This window comes from Nelumbo nucifera, chromosome 3 (assembly GCF_055504915.1).
Source record: "Nelumbo nucifera cultivar China Antique chromosome 3, China Antique-T2T, whole genome shotgun sequence".
Lineage (NCBI taxonomy): Eukaryota > Viridiplantae > Streptophyta > Magnoliopsida > Proteales > Nelumbonaceae > Nelumbo > Nelumbo nucifera.
Window position 1 is genome coordinate 57,691,336 of NC_142651.1, and position 22,551 is coordinate 57,713,886.

Consider the following 22,551-nt stretch of genomic DNA (forward strand, 5'->3'; position numbering starts at 1 on the left):
CAGTTGAGTAAACATTGTAGAAATCCTTTTTCTTCAAAGAGTATAAAACCGAATTTCCTTTTCATATTATTCATTCTATTATTTGGGGCCCTGTTACTTTATCCTCTGAGACTAGTTATAAGTATTTTATTACTCTTATTGATGACCATTCCAAATATGTGTGGGTATACCCATTGCGTTCTAGAGATGAAGTTCTAAAGGTTGTGAAAGATTTCCGGTGTATGATATTTACCTAGTTTCAGACTAAAATTCAAAATTTCCAGTCTGATAATGCAAAGGAATAATTCCATTATGATCTCAATAAGTTCTCACCTCACATGGATCCTTTCACCACAGTTCATGTGCTAGAACACTCCAACAAAATGGGGTTGTAGAAAGAAAAAACCGTTACCTTCTTGAAGTTTCTCATGGGTTGTTAATTCATATGAATGTCCCTAAATGCTTCTGGATGGATGCCATCTTATCTACTACCTATCTCATTAAATGTATGCCATCTCATGTGTTAGGGTACAAGGCCCTACATCAGCTTTTGCTTTCCAAAGCTCCATTTTTCTCCATTCCCATGTGTATTTTTGCTTGTCATTGTTTTCTTCATGATCTCTCTTTCTCCCATGGTAAACTTGATACCCATGCTTTTCTGTGTGTTTTCTTGGGTTACCCTTCTTCCCAAAAGGGTTATCATTGTTATGACCATGTTTCTCGGAAATACTATCTCTATGGATGTGTCTTTCTTTGAGAGTGAGCCTTACTTTCTTGTTTCTCCTTAGAGGGAGAGTAGGGTTGAGGATAAACACAAGCAAGTGCATCTTCCTTCTCTTCTTGATCCTTCTCCATTCTGTGTTTTTCTTTGTCTCTGAAAGGACTGGCTGAGTTCAGAAGTAGTAGAGCAACCTGAAGCCATAGCAATGACATCATCGGAATCTCTGGGGAAAATCCTTCCCTACCAAGTACCATTATTCCCATTGATATGCCTGAACCCCTTGATATAGACACCTCTATTGCTAATGATCTTGACATTCTTATTGCTAAAAGAAAGGGTGTTAGATCTTGTTCCACCAAATACCTTGTCTCCCATTTTGTTTCCTATGAGAACATCTCACCTTCTTTCCGTGCTTTTCTTTCCTTCATTGACAATGTTCCTATCCCTAAGAATGTAGCAGATGCCTTGTTAGTTCCTGAGGGATGCAATGAGAGAGGAAATCAGTGCTCTACACAAAAATGATACATAGGAGTTGGTGGACCTTCTTGATCGTAAAGAACCAATAGGGTGTAAGTGAGTATTTACAATGAAACATAGAGTTGATGGCACAGTAGAAAGATATAAAGCTAGGTTGGTGGAAAAAGGGGTTCACATAGGTATATGGAGTTGATTATGCTGAGACTTTTGCTTCAATGGCCAAGATGAACTCCATTAGAGTCTTCATTTCCTTGGCTACCAACTTTGACCGGGAACTTCATCAATTAGATATTAAGAATGCTTTTTTGAATGGCCCAACCTCCTGGTTTTTGTGCTAAGGGCAGTGAACAAAAAGTGTGCAAAATAAAAAAATCTATGTATGGCTTAAAACAATCACTAAGAGCCTAGTTCAGTAAGTTCCACTTAGCTATGCAACAGATTGGTTTCAAGCAGTGTCAATCTGCTCATACATTATTTATGAAGAGAGGAGAAGGAAAAATTGTAGTAGTAATTATGTATGTTGATGATATAGTTGTCATTGGAGATTGGTCAAGTGAGATTGTGAAGCTGAAGATATTTTTAGCTACTCAATTTGAAGTGAAAGATTTAGGCCCTTTGAGGCATTTTCTTGGAATTAAAGTTGCTCACTCAAAAAAAAAGTATCTTCATTTCTCAAAGGAAATACATCCTAGATCTTCTTCAGGACACTAGTAAACTGGGGGTGAAGCTAGTTGATTCTCCTATTGATCCTAATACAAATTAGGTGATTCTGATGAGGAGACAATAAAATATGTGAAAAAGTTCCAAAGATTGTGGGAAAGCTATTGTAGACCAGACATTGCATATACAATAGGTGTCCTCAGCCAGTTCATGCATGCACCAAGAGCTGCCCACATGGAGGCTGCAGAGAGGATCCTTGGGTATCTCAAGAAGTATCTAGGGGCTGGTTTACTCTTCTAGAAGCATGGAATTTGAAGGTGAAGGTGTATACAAATGCTGACTGGGTTGGGTTTGTAAATGATAGGAAATCCACTAGTGAGTATTGCACTTTTATGGGTGGAAATCTTGTCACATGGAGGAGTAAGAAGAAAAGTGTGGTTGCGAGATCTAGTGTAGAAGTAGAATATAGAGCCATGTCTCATGGTGTTGCTGAAATTTTGTGGACAAGTTGGGCATGATTGATATCAATGTCCCAACATGAGGGGGAGAGTTAATAGTAGTTGTACTATGCTGCAGGGGCATTTTTGTCATTGTATTCTTTTCTTTATGTCGCCCTAATATAAATAGAAATGCTGGTGCCACCAGCCCATCTTTTTTACTCCAAATCTTTATCTTCTCTCTTCTCCCTTCCCTCTTCTCTCCTCTTCCTACTGTCCTTTGATCATTTTACTAAGAAAACAAGTTGCAAGAGGAATGTTAAATTATTCAAGTGTGAATAGCAATCCAAAATATCACACTGTTCTAACACTGCCTTCATCCATCAAATAGTTGGAAAAATTGTTATACTAACATATCTTGTTTAATCAGTTGCTCATGTTCCTTTGTTTCCTTTTTTCTCCTGACCTCCTTGCTGGATTTTGTCTTCATTGCCTTGATGCTGCTTCCAGGGCTTCCTAATTGCAATTTGTGCAATCGTCATGGCAACTTTTTCCACTGGAATAGACTCAGAATCCTTTCGGGTGAGATTGGATCTGCTAGTGATCTTATCAACCTCAAGTTCTGGCAGGAAAATAAGATAGTCCTTCTTCCTATTTTATCTTTGGAAATAATAGAGAGCATTCCTGATATGATTTTCAGTTTCGCAAGGATGAAGTTCAAGGGGAAGATGATATCCCATATAAGTATGGGTTCTTCCACTTCATATTTTCAATGGGGTCCATGTATTTTGGCATGTTATTTGTCAGCTGGCAGCTTGATCATTCAACCAGGAAGTATGGAACTAGTTTCTACAGTTTCCATTCTATCCAGGTATACATATTTGGTAGTTTATACTTCATAGACATCTTGATATATTTGCTCTACTTGTGCATTTATGACAATCAGATGGAGCATTGATGTTGGCTGGGCTAGTACATGGGTGAAAATTATCAACGAGTGGTTTGCAGCTACTATATACTGTAAGCAAACTCCATATTCATTAATAAATTCCTTCAATAAAGGATTTTCTTGCCCATGCATGGAGAATTTGTGCAGTTTTCTTCCATTAATACCATCTTTTTAAAATTGCTTTCATGATCAGGTTCTGACATGCATTTTAGTTCTTTAATCATCATAATTTTACTTGCAAAATAATTATGCCAGTTGATTCAGAAATGCATGTTAATTCTTTTTTTATTTGATTCAAAATGTATGCTGCCTTATAGTCACATATCTCTTTCCTAGTTGGATGAAGCCAGAAACTGAATCAAATGGACCGACAAATGCCAAGTTATGTTGAATATGTTTTTTCAACCATGTGCAGTGTGGAAATTGATCTCCCCTGTTGTAATGCAAAACAGAATCATAGATCATGAAGATCAAATGCAGCATACAATTGAAACAACTTGACTGTAAATGCCATATGAGGTACTAGTCAGTCCTTGGTCTCAGCTTTCTACTTAAATCAAAGGCAAAATGTAGCTTCTGTTATTATTTAAATTCTTTATTATTTACAGGAATGCCTATTTTCAAGTTGGTGTAAGATCCTAATAAGGGTTAAAATGTCATTATTAACATATCAAGCAACCTGAATAAAATATTGTTTTATGATATTTCCTCATTTTCATAATCTATGTTGCCACTGATGGAAGTCAAATATCTTCCGGGCCTTGAGCATGGTTCATTTTTTGGTGTAATGGTGAAATTTCAGTCTGGCAAGTGAGACAGTGAGAAAGCAGGTTTGAGTCTGAGAGAAGTCAATTTGCGCCAAAAAATGCCAAAGCTTGGATCCCTACCCAGTCCACCCCATCTAAGGCCCCAGATGGCATTGGGTAATGAACTTGAGTATAGTCCAGTTCTTCTCTTCATGTAAATGAAAGCTGAATCAGTATCCTCTTAGAAGAACCTGTAAAAAATGTTAGCCCTCAGTCCATTAAACTGCAATATGAGCTAGCATGGTAACACAAATAGTTATTTTGGCTCAAGTGTTCACTGGATTAATTCTGTTCATTAGAATTGAATTATGACAGATTGGAAGTTGGAACCAACTGAAGGCTCAGTGCATGCCAAAATAATTTTTGATTGCTTGGCGTCTTTCTTAAACAAAATCAAGTTGTGGAAGGCTCCATTTTGTCTATTCAGTATTCCTGCAAGCTGTACTACTCATGAACCAAATGTGTTTTTTTTTATTGCAAAAGCTCTTAAATACATGCTTTCTGCTGCCATTGTTACAAATGTTAGCCCTCAGTCCATTAAACTGCAATATGAGCTAGCATGGTAACACAAATAGTTATTTTGGCTCAAGTGTTCACTGGATTAGTTCTGTTCATTAGAATTGAATTATGACAGATTGGAAATTGGAACCAACTGAAGGCTCAGTGCATGCCAAAATAATTTTTGATTGCTTGGCTTCTTTCTTAAACAAAATCAAGTTGTGGAAGGCTCCATTTTGTCTATTCAGTATTCCTGCAAGCTGTACTACTCATGAACCAAATGTGTTTTTTTTTTTTTTTTATTGCAAAAGCTCTTAAATACATGCTTTCTGCTGCCATTGTTACAAATGTAATGCATAAGGCTCCGTTTTGGAAGTGCAAATGCCAGTTCGGGGCATATATGTACTCTGGTCAGTTTAGCTAGTGTTTGGGTAAGAATGCATTTATGTACTGAAGGCTATGTTTGGAAGGAGTACAAAACCTTGTATTTTGTATTATTTTGTATGCATTTGCACTGTACATATTTGTATTTGTACTCCTTCCAAACTGAGCCGAAAGTGACAATTTCCACGAATTTGAAGGCATGTGTGCATCCAAAATGAGAGCAAAGTTTGCATCCATTTTGAAAAGGTCTATTTCAATCTCAGATTCGTGTTTACACCCATTACAAATAAAAATCTTTTGGCAAGAAGGTAAGTTTATCACTGCAAAACCACACCAACTTTGCATTTACATGAACCAGAATGCACTCTACAGATTTGTGTTTGCAGTTTTCCCAAGCGGAGCAACAGCCCAATCAAATGATGGAGGTGGTTTATCTATATTTGTATTACATAGAGGAAAGAGGGAAGCCAAGAATCTTCTCACCTCCATGCTTACATGGACCTTTTTCTCCTTGCCTTGTCACAATTTTTATTTATTTTAAATTGAAAACAAAAAAATCACAATAACAACCTTCTTGAGTCTTAATTCTCTCTAATAAAACCTTTATTATGAGCCCAAATCCTACAAGCAAAAGCTGTGTACATGGCATCAAGGTTCAAAGGATCGACACGTATCGGCCAATACGTATCATTTTGGGACCCTTCTGATATGCCCCTATAATGGGTGTATCGGAGGTCTGACCGGTAGAGGCGTATCAGGCATATCAATATTTTGAATCTTGCACGATATCCACCTGCACATTGAGAATATCTCCTCTAGTTAAATTTGTAGGAAGACGTTCCTAATGCGTGGTTAGCTGCAAATTATATTGGCTCCGCACAGACACAGAGCATGCCCCACATGTGCCATTGCTGGATGCCATGCATACAGAGTGTATGCAGAATTTTTGCTTGCAGGAGATTCCATCACCTTTATTATCCTCTCTCTCTCTGTCACTCTAATAAAGTAAGAGATAATTTGGATAGGTTGGGTCGCGTAGGGTCAACCCAAGCCCAACCATAGACATAGACCTCTAGCCTGGTGCCAGATTTAGGTCAAAATACAAGGTTGTCAACCCAAATCTCACCTCGGCTTAACCCAATACAATTTGAGATGGGATCGGAGGGGTTTGGTAGATCTTAGGTGGGTTGGTTAGATTTATAAAACTAAAACTATCCATGAGAAATGATAATTTCCCTTTTCTTTGATTTTTTGTTTATTTTAATATAAGCATTGATTATAAATGATTATTTATTTCAGTTTTATATCTAATCATCACCCAAACACTATAAAACAATCAGCCAATGATATCTTAGGATTTTTTCTTGGGCTCAGTTTGGAAGGAGTACAAATATGTATATGTAGAGTGCAAAGCCTTGTATTTTGTATTATTTTATACATAGTTTTTAAAATCGACCCGGAGACCGAACTGGTCAGGGGTCCAGTTATTGGGTCGTTTGACCCGAATGGTCGGCCCGTTCTGACAAAAAAATTAAAAAAATTGAAAAATGGTCAAAACCGTTTGAATGATTAACCACTCGGTTCAGCAGTTTGTTGACTAAAATCAACGCTTTTTTTGAGAAAATCCGGTTATGGGGGGAAACAAAACCGGTCATTGGTTCCCGATTTTTCCAGTCCAGTCCGGTTTTGAAAAAAATGCTTTTGTATGTATTTGCACAATACATATTTGTATTTGTACTCTTTCCAAACTGAGCCTTGTCTTATACCGTCCTTAGATTCATTTTTTTTATGAGTTGGTGTACATAGGATTTTATCAAATTTCTATTCAATCTCATACATTGCATGTGTTCATTTGCTAGTTATCATGTGGAGACGTTCCCAATGCATGGCTATATTGTGTTATGGGTATGTGTGGGTGGCAGGTCCGAGCTCTAAAGTAGGGCCTCCCCCTTCCTTTTACGCCTTCACTTATTTCTGTCATGTGGGACTAGGGATGGCAACAAGGTGGGTTCGGGGAGGGTTTTGTAAATTTTAGATCCTATTCGCCTCTCTAAACCTCTCAATCCATACCCGCCCCAAAACCTATGGCAGGCTGGATTTTGAGAATCAAAACCCTTTCCGCACATGAAAAAGCAAAACCCTCCCTGACCCTACCCTCCTTGCATTCAAGGGTAGAGGCGGGTTGGGTTTAGAACCCACATTTAATGTCCTATTATTTCTTAGCCGATACGAGCCGGTAGGTAATGAAATTTTGATCCTTGCTGGGTAGGGTAGAAATGGGACTAATGTTGTGGTTCTTCAAAACTATGCATCGAAGCAATTACCATCTAGTTGAACAAAAAAGGCATAAAATAAACACAACTCCTTTTGGGCCTTAAACCAAATTGCCATGGGGAAGATCCTTGGGTCGTGTGCACTTCCTCTCTGAATGAGATTCTGGATCTTCTAACCATAAGAACGCTATTCACACCTATCCACAATACATTGTGGCTATGTATTGGAAACACTTCCCATCCTTGTATAATGTCAGTCATGGGGAGATATTCTAGATGGGCGGCAGTTGCAGCTACACTTATGGGTAGCAGATCCAAATGCATTGAATGAACTTGGTATATATGATTTAAAATATCAATATGATACACTTGATGCATGATGAATCCGGTTACCCAAATAAATCCTGGGACGGAATGGGCTTTCCATAGAGCATGCCCCACAGTCCATTCCCTCCGTGAATTAGGAACATCTCCCTATGACAACAACGGAAGATGTTCCCAATGCATGGGGGAGATGGGATGTGGGGCGTGCTCTATGAGGAGACCATCCAATCTCAAAAATCCTACCCTACTCAGACGTTTCTCTACCTAGTGGTTATAGCTCCCACTAGACATATTCTCACCACTAACATTCTAGCCAGTAACCAATAGAAACATAAGGTGAATGGTGAGCCAATCCATTTAACAGTACTCAATTGGACTCCATTAACATTTAAGATTGCTGCGTTTGACTCTTCCAAGCTTAAATCCTCTTTAGATTCCAAGAACTGTAAATTTTGGAAACCAATAGAAAAAGGGAAATTCTATGCTGGAAGATTATAGTGGGAAGGGTTTGACCAATCAACCCCCTCGTGAATTTTGATGAATACCCACCTGATTGGTTACTACTTTTATGATGTCAGTTGATCAGTTATAAGGTTTTCTTGTGTCATGTATTTCCACCATTATAGTTAAACCCATAGGAAAAACACTCTTCCAAGCATAAATTGGTAACTTTCCCATTAGATACTTGGGTTTGTAGCTTGCTTCTCAACCTCATGTTTAGTATTTCATTGGGAATGGTAAAAGTACATTGTTATCACTTGATCCTTGGCACGACAGAGGTATTCCAGGTGAAATCATTGAAGTCGCCCAATGTGGAATAATTTGGGCCTCAAGGATGTCTACAGTGAGTTGTATGGTGTAGGATCATAGGTGGAGCCCTATAGAATCTCGGTTTTCCCCTGCTCCAATCCATTTGGGATGAATCTCTTTCCATCTCTATTTTAAAGAACTAGGAGGACAAAGTTGCTTGTCTATCGAACCCTCATGTCTCCTTCACGGTGAAGTTATCATGGAATTAGATAGCGATAGCAAGCATGGCTCCCTGCTTCTTTGGTATGGTATCCAGGAGACATTCCTCGCCATGCTTTTATTGCTTGGTTTGCTAGCCTCCGGGTTCTCTCTACTAAGGATCTGTTAAATTCCCATGAAGTTTGATATAGGCACATGTGGCAGGGTCCAGATCGCACCACGTGGCAGGGCTAGGAAGCCATCCTGGCCGTCCGCTGCTAAATACTCCTGGCAGGTTCAAGTATAAATAAGTGGCATCACTCTCTATGTAAGCTATCTTGCCTTCTATTATTCTTAAGCTCCCTGAAGGCCTCATCTGAGATATCTCTACTCAGGCCTTGTCTGACCCCTTGTTACGTGTTTACTAACTTGACTGTCAGAATCTCCACCCCTGGGATAACACCCGGGGCCTCTGATATGTTTCCTTGCTTACAGGTCAGACATTGAAGCCCTCGGACTCAATTATCCCTCGTCTGTGGAAGTATAATTACATTGTTGCCCTCGGCCCATCCTTGGCAGCAATAGAGTTCATATTCGTGATATCTTGCCGTGTTCTCTGTTGTCAAGACCAGGAACCCCATGATCATTTGTTCATCTTATGCCCTTTTTCTTGCAGTGTTTGGAGGATTATTCTCCTTGGGTATGCTCTTCTATGGCCAGAAGTTCTATCTTGGGATTTCTTTCTATCTTTGAGTTTGATCTACTTGACTACAACAGTTTGACAAACATAATAGAAGGAAGGTTTTTGCTTAACATGGACTACAACAGTTTACCATCTATAGGCTAAACATAATAGAAGGGTTTGCCAAAATTACTTTACCCCCTAATGTGTTGGTACAACTACTTCTGGCAGATGTCTTGGGGTGTGTTGAGGGTTGTATCTCTTAGACCCTTGACTCCTCTAGTAATAGAGAATTCTTTAAATGTTGAAAATTGAAGACCCGCTTTTTCACTCTCAGTGAATCTTGGCATGCCTAGACTCCTCCAATTGTGGTTATTTGCACTAAAGTGGATGAATTTCTCAATGAGCCTAGAAGTAGTTTTGGTTATATTTTACGGGACCATCATGGGTCTCCTATTTGTGCTTTGGTGGTGGGAGCAAAGGTTACTCCTATTTTGATTTACAAAGTCAAAGCTATTTGTAGACATGTTACCGAAGCTTCCGATTGAGGGATAAAGAATCTCTTGGTTCAATCTAATCCCCTCGTTGCCTTAATGGGGTCTCTTCGGATCCTTGGAAGATTTGGTGGCATATTGTGGAAATTCAGGCATTAAGGCTTCTTTTTAAATCTATTTCTTTTGCCAATGTGGTTGGGGATTTAATGAAGTAGCCAATCTTTTGTCAAAGTTGTGTATGGGTGTAAATCAAATGGTTTTGGTTCCTTGGCCTTTCCGGTAGAGCTTTCCCATCTTGTTTTGGATGACCTTAGGATATGTTTGGTTTGAAGAAAAGTAGGGAAAGGAAAGGAAAGAGAGGGAAACTCATACATGGTTTGTAAAGGTTTCCCCAACTTGTCCTTCCTTTCCTTAATTTTTCCTTCAAACCAAACACAACTTTAGAAATTTCAAGATCACCGGATGTAATATCCTTTTCTCTTCTTTTTCTAAATAAATATTGCTTTCCTTCTCCCAAAAAGAAATCCTCTTCATACATTTGGGGTTAAGCTCTAGCTTAGGTATCAGGCTGGGCCCATTCTAATTTTGGCAAAAGATAAGCCGAGCCCAACCCATGAACAGGTTACTTCTTCCACCATTTCTTAACATGATTTCTTATGTGTATCCTGACCCAACTCATATTTGCTCCCACACCAACCCCAAAGCACATTGCAGTCATGCATTAGTCACAGTTTGGGAAGAGTACAAATATAAATATGCATAGCACAAATACAAGGTTTAGAAATACAATATACAGGTTTTACACCGCTCTTTTCAAACTCATGAGCCTTAATAACATTTCCAATAATTGTATGTGGGGCTGGTGTGGGAGATATTCCCGATGCATGGCTGTTATGTGTTGTGGGGTTGGTGTTGGAGTGCTTTATGGGGAGCAAATCGAAGTTCATCCCAATGATACACCATTTAAATAAACTATTGAAATATGCTTTTTTTACCAGTTTTAACCAATGTTTAGACTAAAAATTGGAATGCTCCATGGGTCATGATTTTATAGGAATGACAATATGGTGGGTTTGGGGCTGGACACACCCTCCTTGTCTCTGCCCTATAGACAAGTTCTCCTACCCCATCCTTGCCCCATCCCCAAATTTTCCCCACCTCGAGGCAACTGCCTAAAAATAGATCAAATTTAGGGGGTATTTTAGAAATGGGATTATGGGATACTAGGGTTTTGGAAATTTGAAGGAAATTTAGGAAAATTTTAGAAATAATAATAAATTTGGGGATATTTGAATAATTTACCATCAAGTTCAAGGAATTATATGCCAATCCCATCCTTGATTTGGGGGAAAAAAGTTTCTTGTCCCTACCACATCTTCATTTAAGATCAAGGAAAACCGGTCCCATTTAGGATGGGATGGGGCCAGTTTAATGGAAAAAAATTTCCATCCCTATGATTTTCCCGATTAATAGGGCAATTAGCCTAACTCATTCAACTCAAGGAAATCGAAATTTAACCAGAAAGACTATTGATTCCCAATTTTTATGCAAACTAGTAAATATGCATGTGTGTTGAATGTAACAATTTTAGATAACATTAATAATTTCAATATCCTTATTAGAACCATTTAAAAAGGATAAGCAATCAAAGCATGGTGTGCTGGTGGATTTAGATTTTATATTTCATTTTCATTGTTAATAAAAGTACTTTTTTATTATATTTATTTTTGTTTAATATGATAAATATATAAAATTAGAGATGTGCACTAATTTTATAGACAAGTTTTTGTGTTTTCTATATATATATTTTTTCAATTTATATCTAGTTTTTGAGTTTTTTTTATATAATTATGGCATCATGTGCTAGCCTATTTGACTAGAAAATAAGCAATCTCACTTTTTGGTAACTTAAATTTTATTCCATTTACATAATTAATTCTAAAAAACATTCTTGTTTGTTACACTTATTTTTGTTTAATATGATAATTTTATAATATCTTAGAAATGTCAAAATTTTCTATAAATTTTATGTATATATTTTTATTTTTTTGTGTTTCATTTTTCAAATTTTTATTATTTATTTATGACCTCATTGGTTAACCCATTTACCTAAATGATTGGACTATTATGGTGCAAGTAAAGTAGGTTGGGTTGCATTTAAGCTTACTAAGGCCCAACCTTATGCATTGGACCTAAGGCTTCAGATCAAAGTCAATGTACATTGCTCTGAGCGATGTGCTCTTAACATGTGAGATAGTGTGCTCTATTGGAGCTGTTAGTGTTTCCTCATCAACAAACTTGGGACAGGGCAAGATTGTTTTGATTAAAGGAGAGAAGATAAGTCTTAAGAGAAAAGGAAGGTGACTTTGATGGAGAAGAGTTTAGGCAAGAAGACATGGCATTGGAAAAATGTAGGAATAGTGTTTTTGGAAAAGTGTTACAGAGCAAGAAACTAAATATGAAAGGCCCATGGGAAAGAGCAAGGAATATGGGTAAATTGGGGGAGAGGGTACAAGGTAAAACTCCCTAGTTAGGGGGGGTCTATGGTTTAAATTCCATTGTAAGGAGGACAAGGAAGAATATATAAGCAAAGAACCTTGGTTTTATAAGAACTTCCTTTTTTACTAAAGGAATGAGAGCCAGAAATGAGTATCAAAGGAATGTTGAACAATAAAATCATGATGTGGGCAAGAATATTAGATATTTCGGTTGAAAGCATGACCTTAGTAATAGGAGAAAGTTTATCCAAGTATATTGGTGAGGTTATTCTTGTTGGAGAGAGGAGATTGTGAACAAATACTAATTCACACATAGCAAGTATGTTTGTTCGAATCGAAGTTAGAGTAGATATATTAAAACCACTAACGTGTGTGGTGAAGAGGAAATTGTTGGAAGGCAAATAAATTTCGTATTTGGTATAGTATGAATGTTTGTCGGTTCCGTGTTTCAACTGTGGAAGACTTAAGGCATATTCAAGTGAATTGTGTGCTTTCTGGGGAGAAGACCTAGTTGGACAAATAACAAGTATGCTAGAATTCCAAAAAAAATGACTCTATGAATGCAATGATGTAGGTATGGGCCCTGGTTGAAGGCAAAGGGTATAAAAGATCAACAATTCTTGAGTTCAAAGGAAACATCAGTGAACTTTAGGCAAACGTGGCTATAGAGCCAGAATTTTGGAGGTTCGGATGTGAAAAATGCTGTAGGGGTACTTCCGTCGGAGATGAATACTCGGTAAGATATTGTTACTGGAACTCAGGTAGACGATCAGAGTCAGGGAGAGCATACCAAACACTCTACGATGCCTCTTTACTGGTGAATCAAGTCAGTTTCCAAGAGTAGAAAGCAGTACGGTTCCTAGTATTTACAAGCTTTGAAGTGGTCATATCGTCGACTAAAAATTTGGGAGTTGGTGGTCCACTAGATTTGCATGAAAACCAAGCAAGATCAATGGCAAAATAGGCAACATTTGATTAAAAGTCTGGGGAGAGATTTTATTATGGTGTTGGAACATGGGAAATATGGTTTGCGCAAGAAGTGGGTCCACTCGTTTGAGACTGTCAGCCCAAAGGTGACATGTTAGTAGGATGGTTCTCATTTGGTTACCAACATAGTCCAAATCAAAGATCTCACACAATCTACTCTATCACTAAATCTAGTGAAATAGTAGATTCTCTAGAAGATGCCAACAAACAAAATGTTGAGAAGGGAGCTTATTCGAAGGTCAAAGAGGTGATGGTGGTGACTAGTTTTGTAGCATAATCTTCTTCGAATAACAGTTCAAACATCGGGTCACACAAAAAGAGGAGTTGGCAAGTGGATTTGGTTCTGTCTAATGATGTTGATTTTGGACCTAAAAGAGTGAAATTGCATATTAGTGGAGCGGAGGGGGAAGAGGAGAGAATCCTTGAGGCACAAGATGAACAGATTATAAATAAGAAAGGCACCTTGGGTGATGATACAGAACAGATAGAGGTAGACAATACTAGGTCTGAGAACTCAAAAGAGACATCAGGCAGTGATGCAATTGAAAATTCTATCCCCATGACCACTAAAGAAGAAGGTGCTAGAACTGCGCATGAAAGTCAACAAGATATGGAGGTAATTTGTTCTTTGGCTATGAAATTTGTAGTAAATTCGGTTATAAACTCCAAAATTGTATCAGTTTTGATCACATGGAAAAAATAAAAGTAAGAATTGGTGAGCATTTCACTCTCCCCAGGATTTAACAGAATGAAAAAAGTGAAAAAGGATGGCAAATCTCTATTGTTAAAGGACCGTGGCTCAAAAATTTTAATAGCATTAAAGAGACTCAAGGGTAATAGAGTTCACGATTTGGTGACCATTTCAGTTTCCTCTCACTACAATAACAAGGTGTGGATGGTTGCCCTTTCATAGCCCCCTATGGGGCCATGTTAATCCTTAGTTGGAACTGTCAAGGGCTGGACTCTCCCTTGACAGTTTGAGCACTCAGGAAAGTTTACATGAAAAAAAAAACAAAAATAAATTTTTAATAGAAACAAAATGTTCAGTTTTGGTGTGTAAACAAAACTGAAATTGCTTAGAAGCTAGGAGTGTTGGGGTGTTGACTTTTGTGGTTTAGTTGGGTGATTATTGTTATTATGCAATGCGGAGCTAAAAGTTTCAATTAAAGCTACTTGTGAAAGGATGATTTTGGCTTTAGTGCAAGAGGAAAATGAAGATCCGTGGTCTTCATTTACTTATGGGAAACCAAATAAAAGTTCGAGAAAAGAATTTCTAAGATTGTGGAAGAATTGTGCAAACTTAATTCAAGGCCTGTGGGTTAAAATAACAAAGTGCTACTCCCTTAAAACTCCTCCGAACCTTGATAAGAATAGGTGGATCAGATATGAATTGTAGTGCAGAGCTTCCCCCTGCCTTACCAAACAAACCTCTGAATCAAGAGCTTGCATGTACTCCATTAAATTTGTACTATCAAGGCTAGCTCACTCAATGAGTGGGTTGGAAAAAGGGAACTATGCATAGGGGACTTCAATTTGGTTTTTGATCTCCATGATAAGATTGGAGGAAACCAAGCAAATAGTGAGAAGTCAAGTCTGAAAAAAATTTTCTAAGTCAATAGGGATAGAACCCATAGTGAGTCATGATCCAAGGTTCCCATAGACCGACAGGAGATAAGGCTTAGTGCACGTAAAGGAGAAAAATAGACTTCGCTCTCTTAGAAAATAGTAGTTAGAATGATAGATTTGAGGAAGCTAGAGTTATGCATTACCCATCTACAAGCTTGGACCACATCCCAATTCTATTAGACACTTGTCCACCAAGAGTAAGAATAAAAAAATCATTTGGGTTTGAAAATTTATGGGTCACTTATAATGATTGTGCAGAATTAGTAAATAATGCATGAAATACAAAGGAAATGGGGAGTTTCCAAGTTAGGGTGAACAAAAGCCAAAAGATGTTGAGAGGTGAGCTAAGAAAGTGGAACAAGTAAATGGTAGCCGCGTTCAAAACAATACTAAAGCATTGCAATTGGAGTTGAGCATGGAAAGAAAACAAGCCTATAATAAGTTCTTTCTCTAAATCAAGACTGAATGAGATAGGAATTTCTTTGGATAAAGAATTTAAGATAGAGGAAATGCTTTGGGTTCAAAAGTCAAGGAAAAATTGGTTGAAGTTGGGGGATAGAAACATAAGGTACTTCCATTAAGCTACCATATGGAGAAGAGAAAGAAATAGAATTGTATCTCTCAAGGATGATGGTGGTTATTGGGTTGAGGGTCAGGATCAAGTCACAAAAGTCCTTGTCTTTCACTTTAAAGAGATCTTTAAGTCCTAAAATTCCTTTGATAATACTAATCTTTTGGACAGGCTTTTAAGGATTGTGTTGGAAGAAAACAACAAACTTTTAGTGAAGGATCCTGAGGATGAGGAGATTAGAGTTGGCCTTTTTCAAATGCACCCCCAAAAGGGTCTAGGACCTGATGGCTTCCCAAACTTCTTTTTCCAACATTATTGGGATATAGTGTAGAGTACAGTGACAAAAGTAATGGAAGAATTCTTTCAAACTGGGATCCTACATAAGAAACTTAACAATGCATTTATTGCCTTGATTCCTAAATGCAATAGGCCAAAAATCCCTAGTCAAATTAGACCCATCAACCTATGCAATATAGTCTATAAAAATAATTTCAAAAATCTTAGTCAATATGATAAAGCCCATTTTGCCCCAAATCATAAGTCAGAACTAGAAAGCATTTCTGCCGGGTAGGCTTATATTTGATAATATCTTAATCACCATGAGATAATTCACTTTATGAGGACAACTAGGCAAAGGCAAGGGTACATGACAATTAAACTAGATATGAATAAGGCCTACAATAGGGTGGAGTGTTAAATTGGTCATAGAGATGTTTGGATTTAATCATAAATTTATAGGATGGATTATATAGTGTATCACCTCTGCCACCTGCCAAATTTTGGTGAATGAAAGCCCTAACAAAATAATCAACCCTTCTAGAGGCCTTAGATAGGATGATCCCTTGTGCCCTTACCTACTTCTCCTTTGCCTTGAAGTTTTATCAATGGCTCTGATTCATTTACAATATAAAGGTGCTATCTCTAATATCCAAATTAATAATTCTTGTCCTGTAATTACCCATCTCTTTTTCATAGATGATTCGTACATCTTCTCCAAAGCCAACATAGTTGAAGGTGGAATTATAGTGGAGATCTTGAAGCAATATGGGCAGGTCTCAGGCCAAAAGGTTAACTTTTCAAAATTCAAGGTTTTTTTAGCCCAAGAATTCTTAATAAATTCAAGAAAATAATATCAAGGGTTCTTAAAGTGAAGGTAGTAGCTAAACCCACCTCTTACCTAGGGTTCCCTCCAATCATGGGTAAATAAAAAAAAAAAGAGCTTTTCAATTTTTTACTAGATAGATTTGAACAAAAAACAAATAATTGAAAGTTTTTAGTTTGTCTTTGGCTGGAAAGGAGGTTTTAATAAAATTTGTTCTAACCTCAATTCCAACTTACACCATGTCCTGCACTCCTACTACCTAATCTCTATGGATATTTGTCATTAAATTGCAAGACATCAAAGAAGACTTTTTTGGGGTGAGACCTCTCAAAAGAGGAAGGTTAACTGGGTCAGTTGGAAGACCTCTTGTAAGAGCAAATTCAATGGAAGGTTGGGATTCTGAGATCCTCATGCCTTTAAAGGTTTGTGGTGAACAAATCTTGTCTGTGGTCTAGAGTGCTAGAAGGTAAATACTAAAAGATTTAGGTCTATCAAAGCTCTCTCAAACTATTCTTAGGGGTTCAGAAGCTTGCTTGCAAGGAGGGATATCTTAAAAGAAGGAGCCTATTGGAAGATGGCAACTAGATAGAATGTTGATACCTTAGAAGACCCTTGGATCCTTGAAGTTCCTTTCTATAAACCAATTGGACCTTATATGGCCTCGAGTTATGGGGTGAAAGTGGCAGATTTAATAGATCTAGTTTTCAATACTTGGAAAATTGAGAATATTTCCTCTATGCTTGAAGAGATGTTAGTTGAGAAAATCTACTCTCTAGACCTTCCTTTGTTTGGTGGTGCGGATAGGCTTATGTGTCTCCCATATTCTAAGGGGCAGTTTTCTATAAAATCAACTTATCAGTCAGTGTTGCAGTTATCTTTGACCAATAATAATGGCTTCAATCACTATGTTCTAACTTCAACTACCTGGAAGAAAACCTGGTAGTTGAACATACCCCCAAAACTGAAATCATTTTTATGGAGTTGCTACATTAATAGCCTTGCCGTGAACCGGATAAAAGAAGAATTGAACAAGTTCACCTATGCCCTTTGTGCTCTAAGGATTCAAAGTCAACTATGTTTGCTCTTTTTCAATGCAGCAATGCTTGAGCTATATCCAGTTCGGCTCTCCTTTAGGTTTAACTTTCAAAGATATCCCTATGTTCTCTTCCTTTGCTCAGTGGTGGGGTTAGTGGTTAGAACAGGAAATAAAAAACAATGTAGTGGAGCTTAATATGATTACTTTTTCTGTTTATCTGTTGTGGTACATTTGGAAGGCTAGAAATTGTTTTGTTTTTAATGATTTAATTCCTAACCCTAAGTCTTTCAGTTGTCATTGCCATCAGGTGGATGGAGGAAGTAATGAAAGCTTCCCTTCAAGGATAAACTGATTCTCCTCTTAGTGTGGTCCCGGGTGAGGCTCCTACGTTTTGGTCTCCACCAAATGGTTCGATTGTTAAAGTTAATATAGGTGGAAGTTTCTATTGAAACCATAGTGGGTTTGGTTTTTTGTTTAGAAATGTTGTTGGAGTTTTTTTTGGAAAGTGTGGTGTTTGCAAGGTGGTTTCTCCTCTTTTTGCTAAAACTTTTGCTATCAGAGAAAGTTGTTTAGCTGCTAGATAGTTGGGATTTGTGTCTATATATATATATATATATATTTTTAAAGTGACAATCTGCCTCTTGTAAAAGTGTTATCTTCAAAATCTTTTGATATTCACCCACAGGTGTGGCATCTTTCAGAAGATATTTATAAGTTGATCAATGATGCAATTGTATTTAGTTTTGTGTGCAGAGAGGTTAATAGCTCGGCTCACGCTTTGGCTGCAAAAGGTGTTGTTGGGTTAGAAGAAAGTTGGTCTTGCCCAACCTCTTTCTTAACTTCCCACTTTGTCTGGGGGTTCGTCCTTTTCTTAGTTTTGGGTTTACTTTTTTTTTTTTTTAGTTTTTCCTTTGTTGTCTTTCTTTATCTCATTTATTACCTAAAAAAAAGATCTACCCAACTTGAGCTCAACCTCCAACCTGCATTGAAATTTGATGCACTTGGGTTAGTCTTGGGCTTGGGTTTGTTAATTAGTCCCATGACAAAATTTGACATAAAATGTAAGTGTATAGTTGTATATACATGCATGTATTCAAATATGTGCTATATATGTATTTATGATTGCATGTATATAATTAGGCATGACTTTAGTTACCTAAGAGCTAGGCTTGAACCCAAGTCGAGGACTGAAAATCAAAGCTACCTTGTCCAAGATTACAAGTTGGGTTGATTCACGCTTAAGTTAATCCCACCTAATTTGCCTCCTTATGGACAATTAATCATCAATTAGATGCAAAAACTGTTTTTCAAGTTAGTTTGGTTTTAATTATATTTCTATCATTAATAAAAATAACTTTTATCTATCACACTTATAATTGTTTAATATGATGAATACATAATATTAGAGATGCACCCAAATGTTTTTATTCAAAATTTTTTATGCTTTTAATAATTTTTGTGTCTCTGTCTTTTTAAATTTTTATTATTTATTTATGATATCATGGGTTGATCCATTTAACATAAAAGGTTGAACCATTAACCAACCACTTGAATAGGAAAATGGTTTTGCTTTTGGGTCAACTTTAAATCTTGTATTTCATTCCATTGAATATAAATACTTTTATTTAGCATATGCTTATTGCTGTTTGATATGATAAATAGATAATATTAGAATGTGCCTATATTTTTTCATATTTTTTTTATAATTTTTGTAATATTTATATTTATATTTATTTTTAAGTTTTTACTATTAAATATAAGAACATTGGTTGACCCGTTTGATGCAGATGGTTGAAATATTTACTTGCCACTAAGACAAAAAGGTGGTTTATTTAATTATTTTTCATATTGGTTTTGAGCATAAGTTTTATATTATTAAAAGTATTGGATATAGATTTAATTTGTATAATTTATTGATGAGAAACAACAATACTTCAAATAAAGTATTTTAAGGAGAGAGAATGAAAGTTAATACCTTAGTGGGAGAGATTTAATGAAGTGAAAAGTAATAATACTTTAAATTACATTTTTTGTCCACACAATTAAAGAGGAATTAAATTCATAAATAGAGGCATTTTAGTAAAACATAATTCATAAAACTCATTTATTTAATGTGCCTTAAATATAAAAATTAATAAAAAAAATGAGAGTTAATACTTTAGGAATTTATTGATAGGGAATATAACGAATTTAATGAAATTAGTAGTCCAAATTATGTTTTTTGTTTTCATAATACAGCGAGATCAAGTTAAAAGAAATAAGGGTATTTTAATATAAAAATTCTAAAATCTACACCCCATCCACACTTTTAGTATAATATAAATATAAATTTGTGCATAATATGACTTAGAAATCAAAACATGGCATCAACAGATCAAAGGATTCATGTGAATCCAAGGGAGCTACGAGTCTGTATTCCGCCGCTACATCGAAATAAACACGGCCTAAAGGTTTTTCTCTTTTTTTTTTGTTTTTTTGGATAATAAAAACAGTAATTTATAATACATAGATGGGACCCAATCAATTTGGTCTTGATCTTGATAACTGGAAGTCTGGAACAGGTGGCAAGTTATTGGGACCCAGACCCTCCATAGACTCCAAGATTACCCATCAAGAAAACGTACTTGATCGACAGTGTTCCAGCACTACAGGGACATGGAAATTTCATAGACCACATCCTACGGGAGAGATCTCTCCCTGTTATGAATGGTCCCACATGCTATGGATTGATGATGGTATTGTGTTAATGTGGTTTGGTTGTACCAGAAACACTCACCATGGTCCCTTGCCCCTTGTTGGGCACCAAATGCAACTCTGCTGGAGAGAAAGCAGAAAACCTTTTGTGGTCCTAGTCTTGCACACAGTAACATAAGTCTATAGGCCTGAACCAGTTAATCCTCCAAAGTGGACCCACCCATTATTAGTCCCCACTCCCAGTCCCCACACGCTACATATGTTCCAACTCAATTCCCAACCTCTTATAGACAGCCATTACTGTATGAAATACCCTCCCTAACTAACTCCATGATCCCCAACTGCTTCACTGTTGTTGGGTTCCTCCAACGGTTCCATCTGAATTTCCTCTATTTAATCAGCCAAGCTAGCACTCATTTGCATTCTCATCCAAACACATCCACTCGTCCATCACATTTCGGAGACTAGAAACAATCACATATCAAGATGTTTTCCGAGCATGAGTTCTCGTCGGCCTCCCTTCTGATGCTAGTTGCCATGGTGCAGCTGGTGAGGATCGCAGCTGCAGCTGGTGGTGCCGCCACTGCCGCCGCTGCCGGTGCCGGAGAACCCACCCTGGAGTTGTACATGCATGACATCCTGGGTGGTAGCAGTCCCACAGCTAGGCCAATAACTGGCTTACTAGGAAACATCTACAGTGGTCAAGTGCCCTTTGCTAGGCCAGTAGGATTCATTCCACCCAAGAATGGTGTCCCAATCCCAAATGCCAATGGTGCAATACCAACTGTGAATGTCAATGGTGTCCCTCTAGGCACTGGTCTGGCTGGCACAACCTTTTCTGCAAATGGTCAAGCCATCAATGGTCAGAACGGGGCCCAACTGGGACCAGATGGTCTGGGACTGGGCTTTGGGACAATAACAGTAATTGATGACATCCTCACATCTGGGCCTGAATTGGGCTCACAGTCAATTGGAAAAGCCCAGGGAGTGTATGTAGCAAGCTCTGCTGATGGAACCACACAAATGATGGCATTCACAGCCATGCTAGAGGGTGGGGAATATGGTGATACTGTTAATCTCTTTGGGGTTTACAAGGTTCAAAGTGCCATGTCTCGTTTATCGGTGACTGGCGGGACTGGAAAGTTCAAGAATGCCTGCGGATTTGCCGAGGTCCGGTCGCTAGTCCCGTCCGGTCAGAGTGTCACTGGTGGAGCAGAGACATTGCTCAGAATCACAGTCCATCTCACCTACTGAATCTGCTCCTGGAGATGGAAAAGCACATGTGGGTGTTTGTTTGTTTTGTCTGGAAATGAATGTGAGATGATCAAATGGTTTCTTTAATCTTGTGATTGTTGAGTGAAGTAACATTTAAAAGTGTATCAGCTGTTGTAATTGTAATCCTGTCTAGAAACATATTGAAGTGATTTCTCTTGATCAAACTGTGGTATGTTATTCTCAGTGCATGTCCATCCAGAAAGTCCATGGATAAACCTATTGATCCATATTGGTTGAGGATCCTGATATAGAAATCATTGTCATCATCATAAATCCTGTTTCGCCTGTTTGAGGGATACCCTAACATGACTATAAGAATTTGGCAAAGGTTTTAGTATCTGGATAGCTTAAAACCAATAAACAACAAAAGGAACTACAGTAACCGCACATTGGAGATGAACAAGTTAACAACAGAAGAAGGTGAAGGTGGAACCATAATCATATACCAATTAGTTTCCTCTATTTTCATCTTTTTTTGTCTTCCTCATGTTTTTATTTATTCATTTTTTCTCTCATCCTCTTCTCTAGTTCATCAGAAACATTCTGTTCTTAGATGAAAGAGGTGCTTGTTCTTCATGAGGAACCCAATTTATCTTATTCTCTTTCTCAAGATATTCTTCATTAAAAAAAGGGAAAAAGTACTTTCTATTCAAGGGGAATGGTGTAGGTAGTAGACTCTTATTTATGAAGAGAGAACATCCTAAGCATGATTCAAATATCACATCTTTCGGAAGAAAGAAAAGCCCCCTCTAATGACCTTTTATAATCATTATTTGAGTTTCCACTAGAGATGTAGCCATTTTATCAAAAAATAAAATGTGCCCAAATAAAGTGGGTAAAAGAAGACGGTTTGAAAGATTGAAAACAAGTTGTCATCTCAGTGGAACCCACTTTTTTTTTTATCTATTTTGTTTAACTTTTGCTAACTTAACATATGCTACCTATTATTGAAAATAAAAACCAAATTAAGATTCCAGAATTACTTTTCACTGTTTTCATATTGTAAAAATGAAAACAGTTTCAAGTAAGGTTGAACAATTCTCTTATGTAGAGAGGTGTTTTCTCCTCTCTACACATAATTTTAAGTGTTGTCAAACAGTTCTTCAAGTAAGGTCCGTGAGAAAATGTCA

The 22,551-nt window shown here is 37.3% G+C and overlaps 2 protein-coding genes across 7 annotated transcripts in view; both read left to right on the plus strand.

Moving 5' to 3' along the window:
- The window catches only part of LOC104602128 (Serinc-domain containing serine and sphingolipid biosynthesis protein), a 36,373-nt gene extending 31,692 nt beyond the window's left edge, over window positions 1-4,681 (plus strand). Inside the window, exons 10-14 of one of the 6 annotated variants that reach the window (XR_016083358.1) lie at window positions 2,785-2,856; window positions 2,975-3,108; window positions 3,221-3,294; window positions 3,560-3,742; window positions 4,329-4,681. Coding sequence is in view for 4 of the 6 variants with exons in the window: in XM_010265705.3 (XP_010264007.1) it covers window positions 2,785-2,856; window positions 2,975-3,108; window positions 3,221-3,294; window positions 3,639-3,724 (366 nt within the window). In the remaining 2 variants the exon portion in view is untranslated. The other 5 variants (XM_010265705.3, XM_010265706.3, XR_016083359.1 and 2 more) reach the window with 5 other exon arrangements.
- Window positions 4,682-20,586: 15,905 nt separating this feature from the next.
- On the plus strand, window positions 20,587-21,615 carry LOC104602127 (dirigent protein 16). Its single transcript, XM_010265702.2, has one exon. It carries the CDS (start codon window positions 20,633-20,635, stop codon window positions 21,398-21,400), a length of 768 nt encoding a protein of 255 aa, XP_010264004.1. The 5' UTR covers window positions 20,587-20,632; the 3' UTR covers window positions 21,401-21,615.
- Window positions 21,616-22,551: the final 936 nt, after the last annotated feature.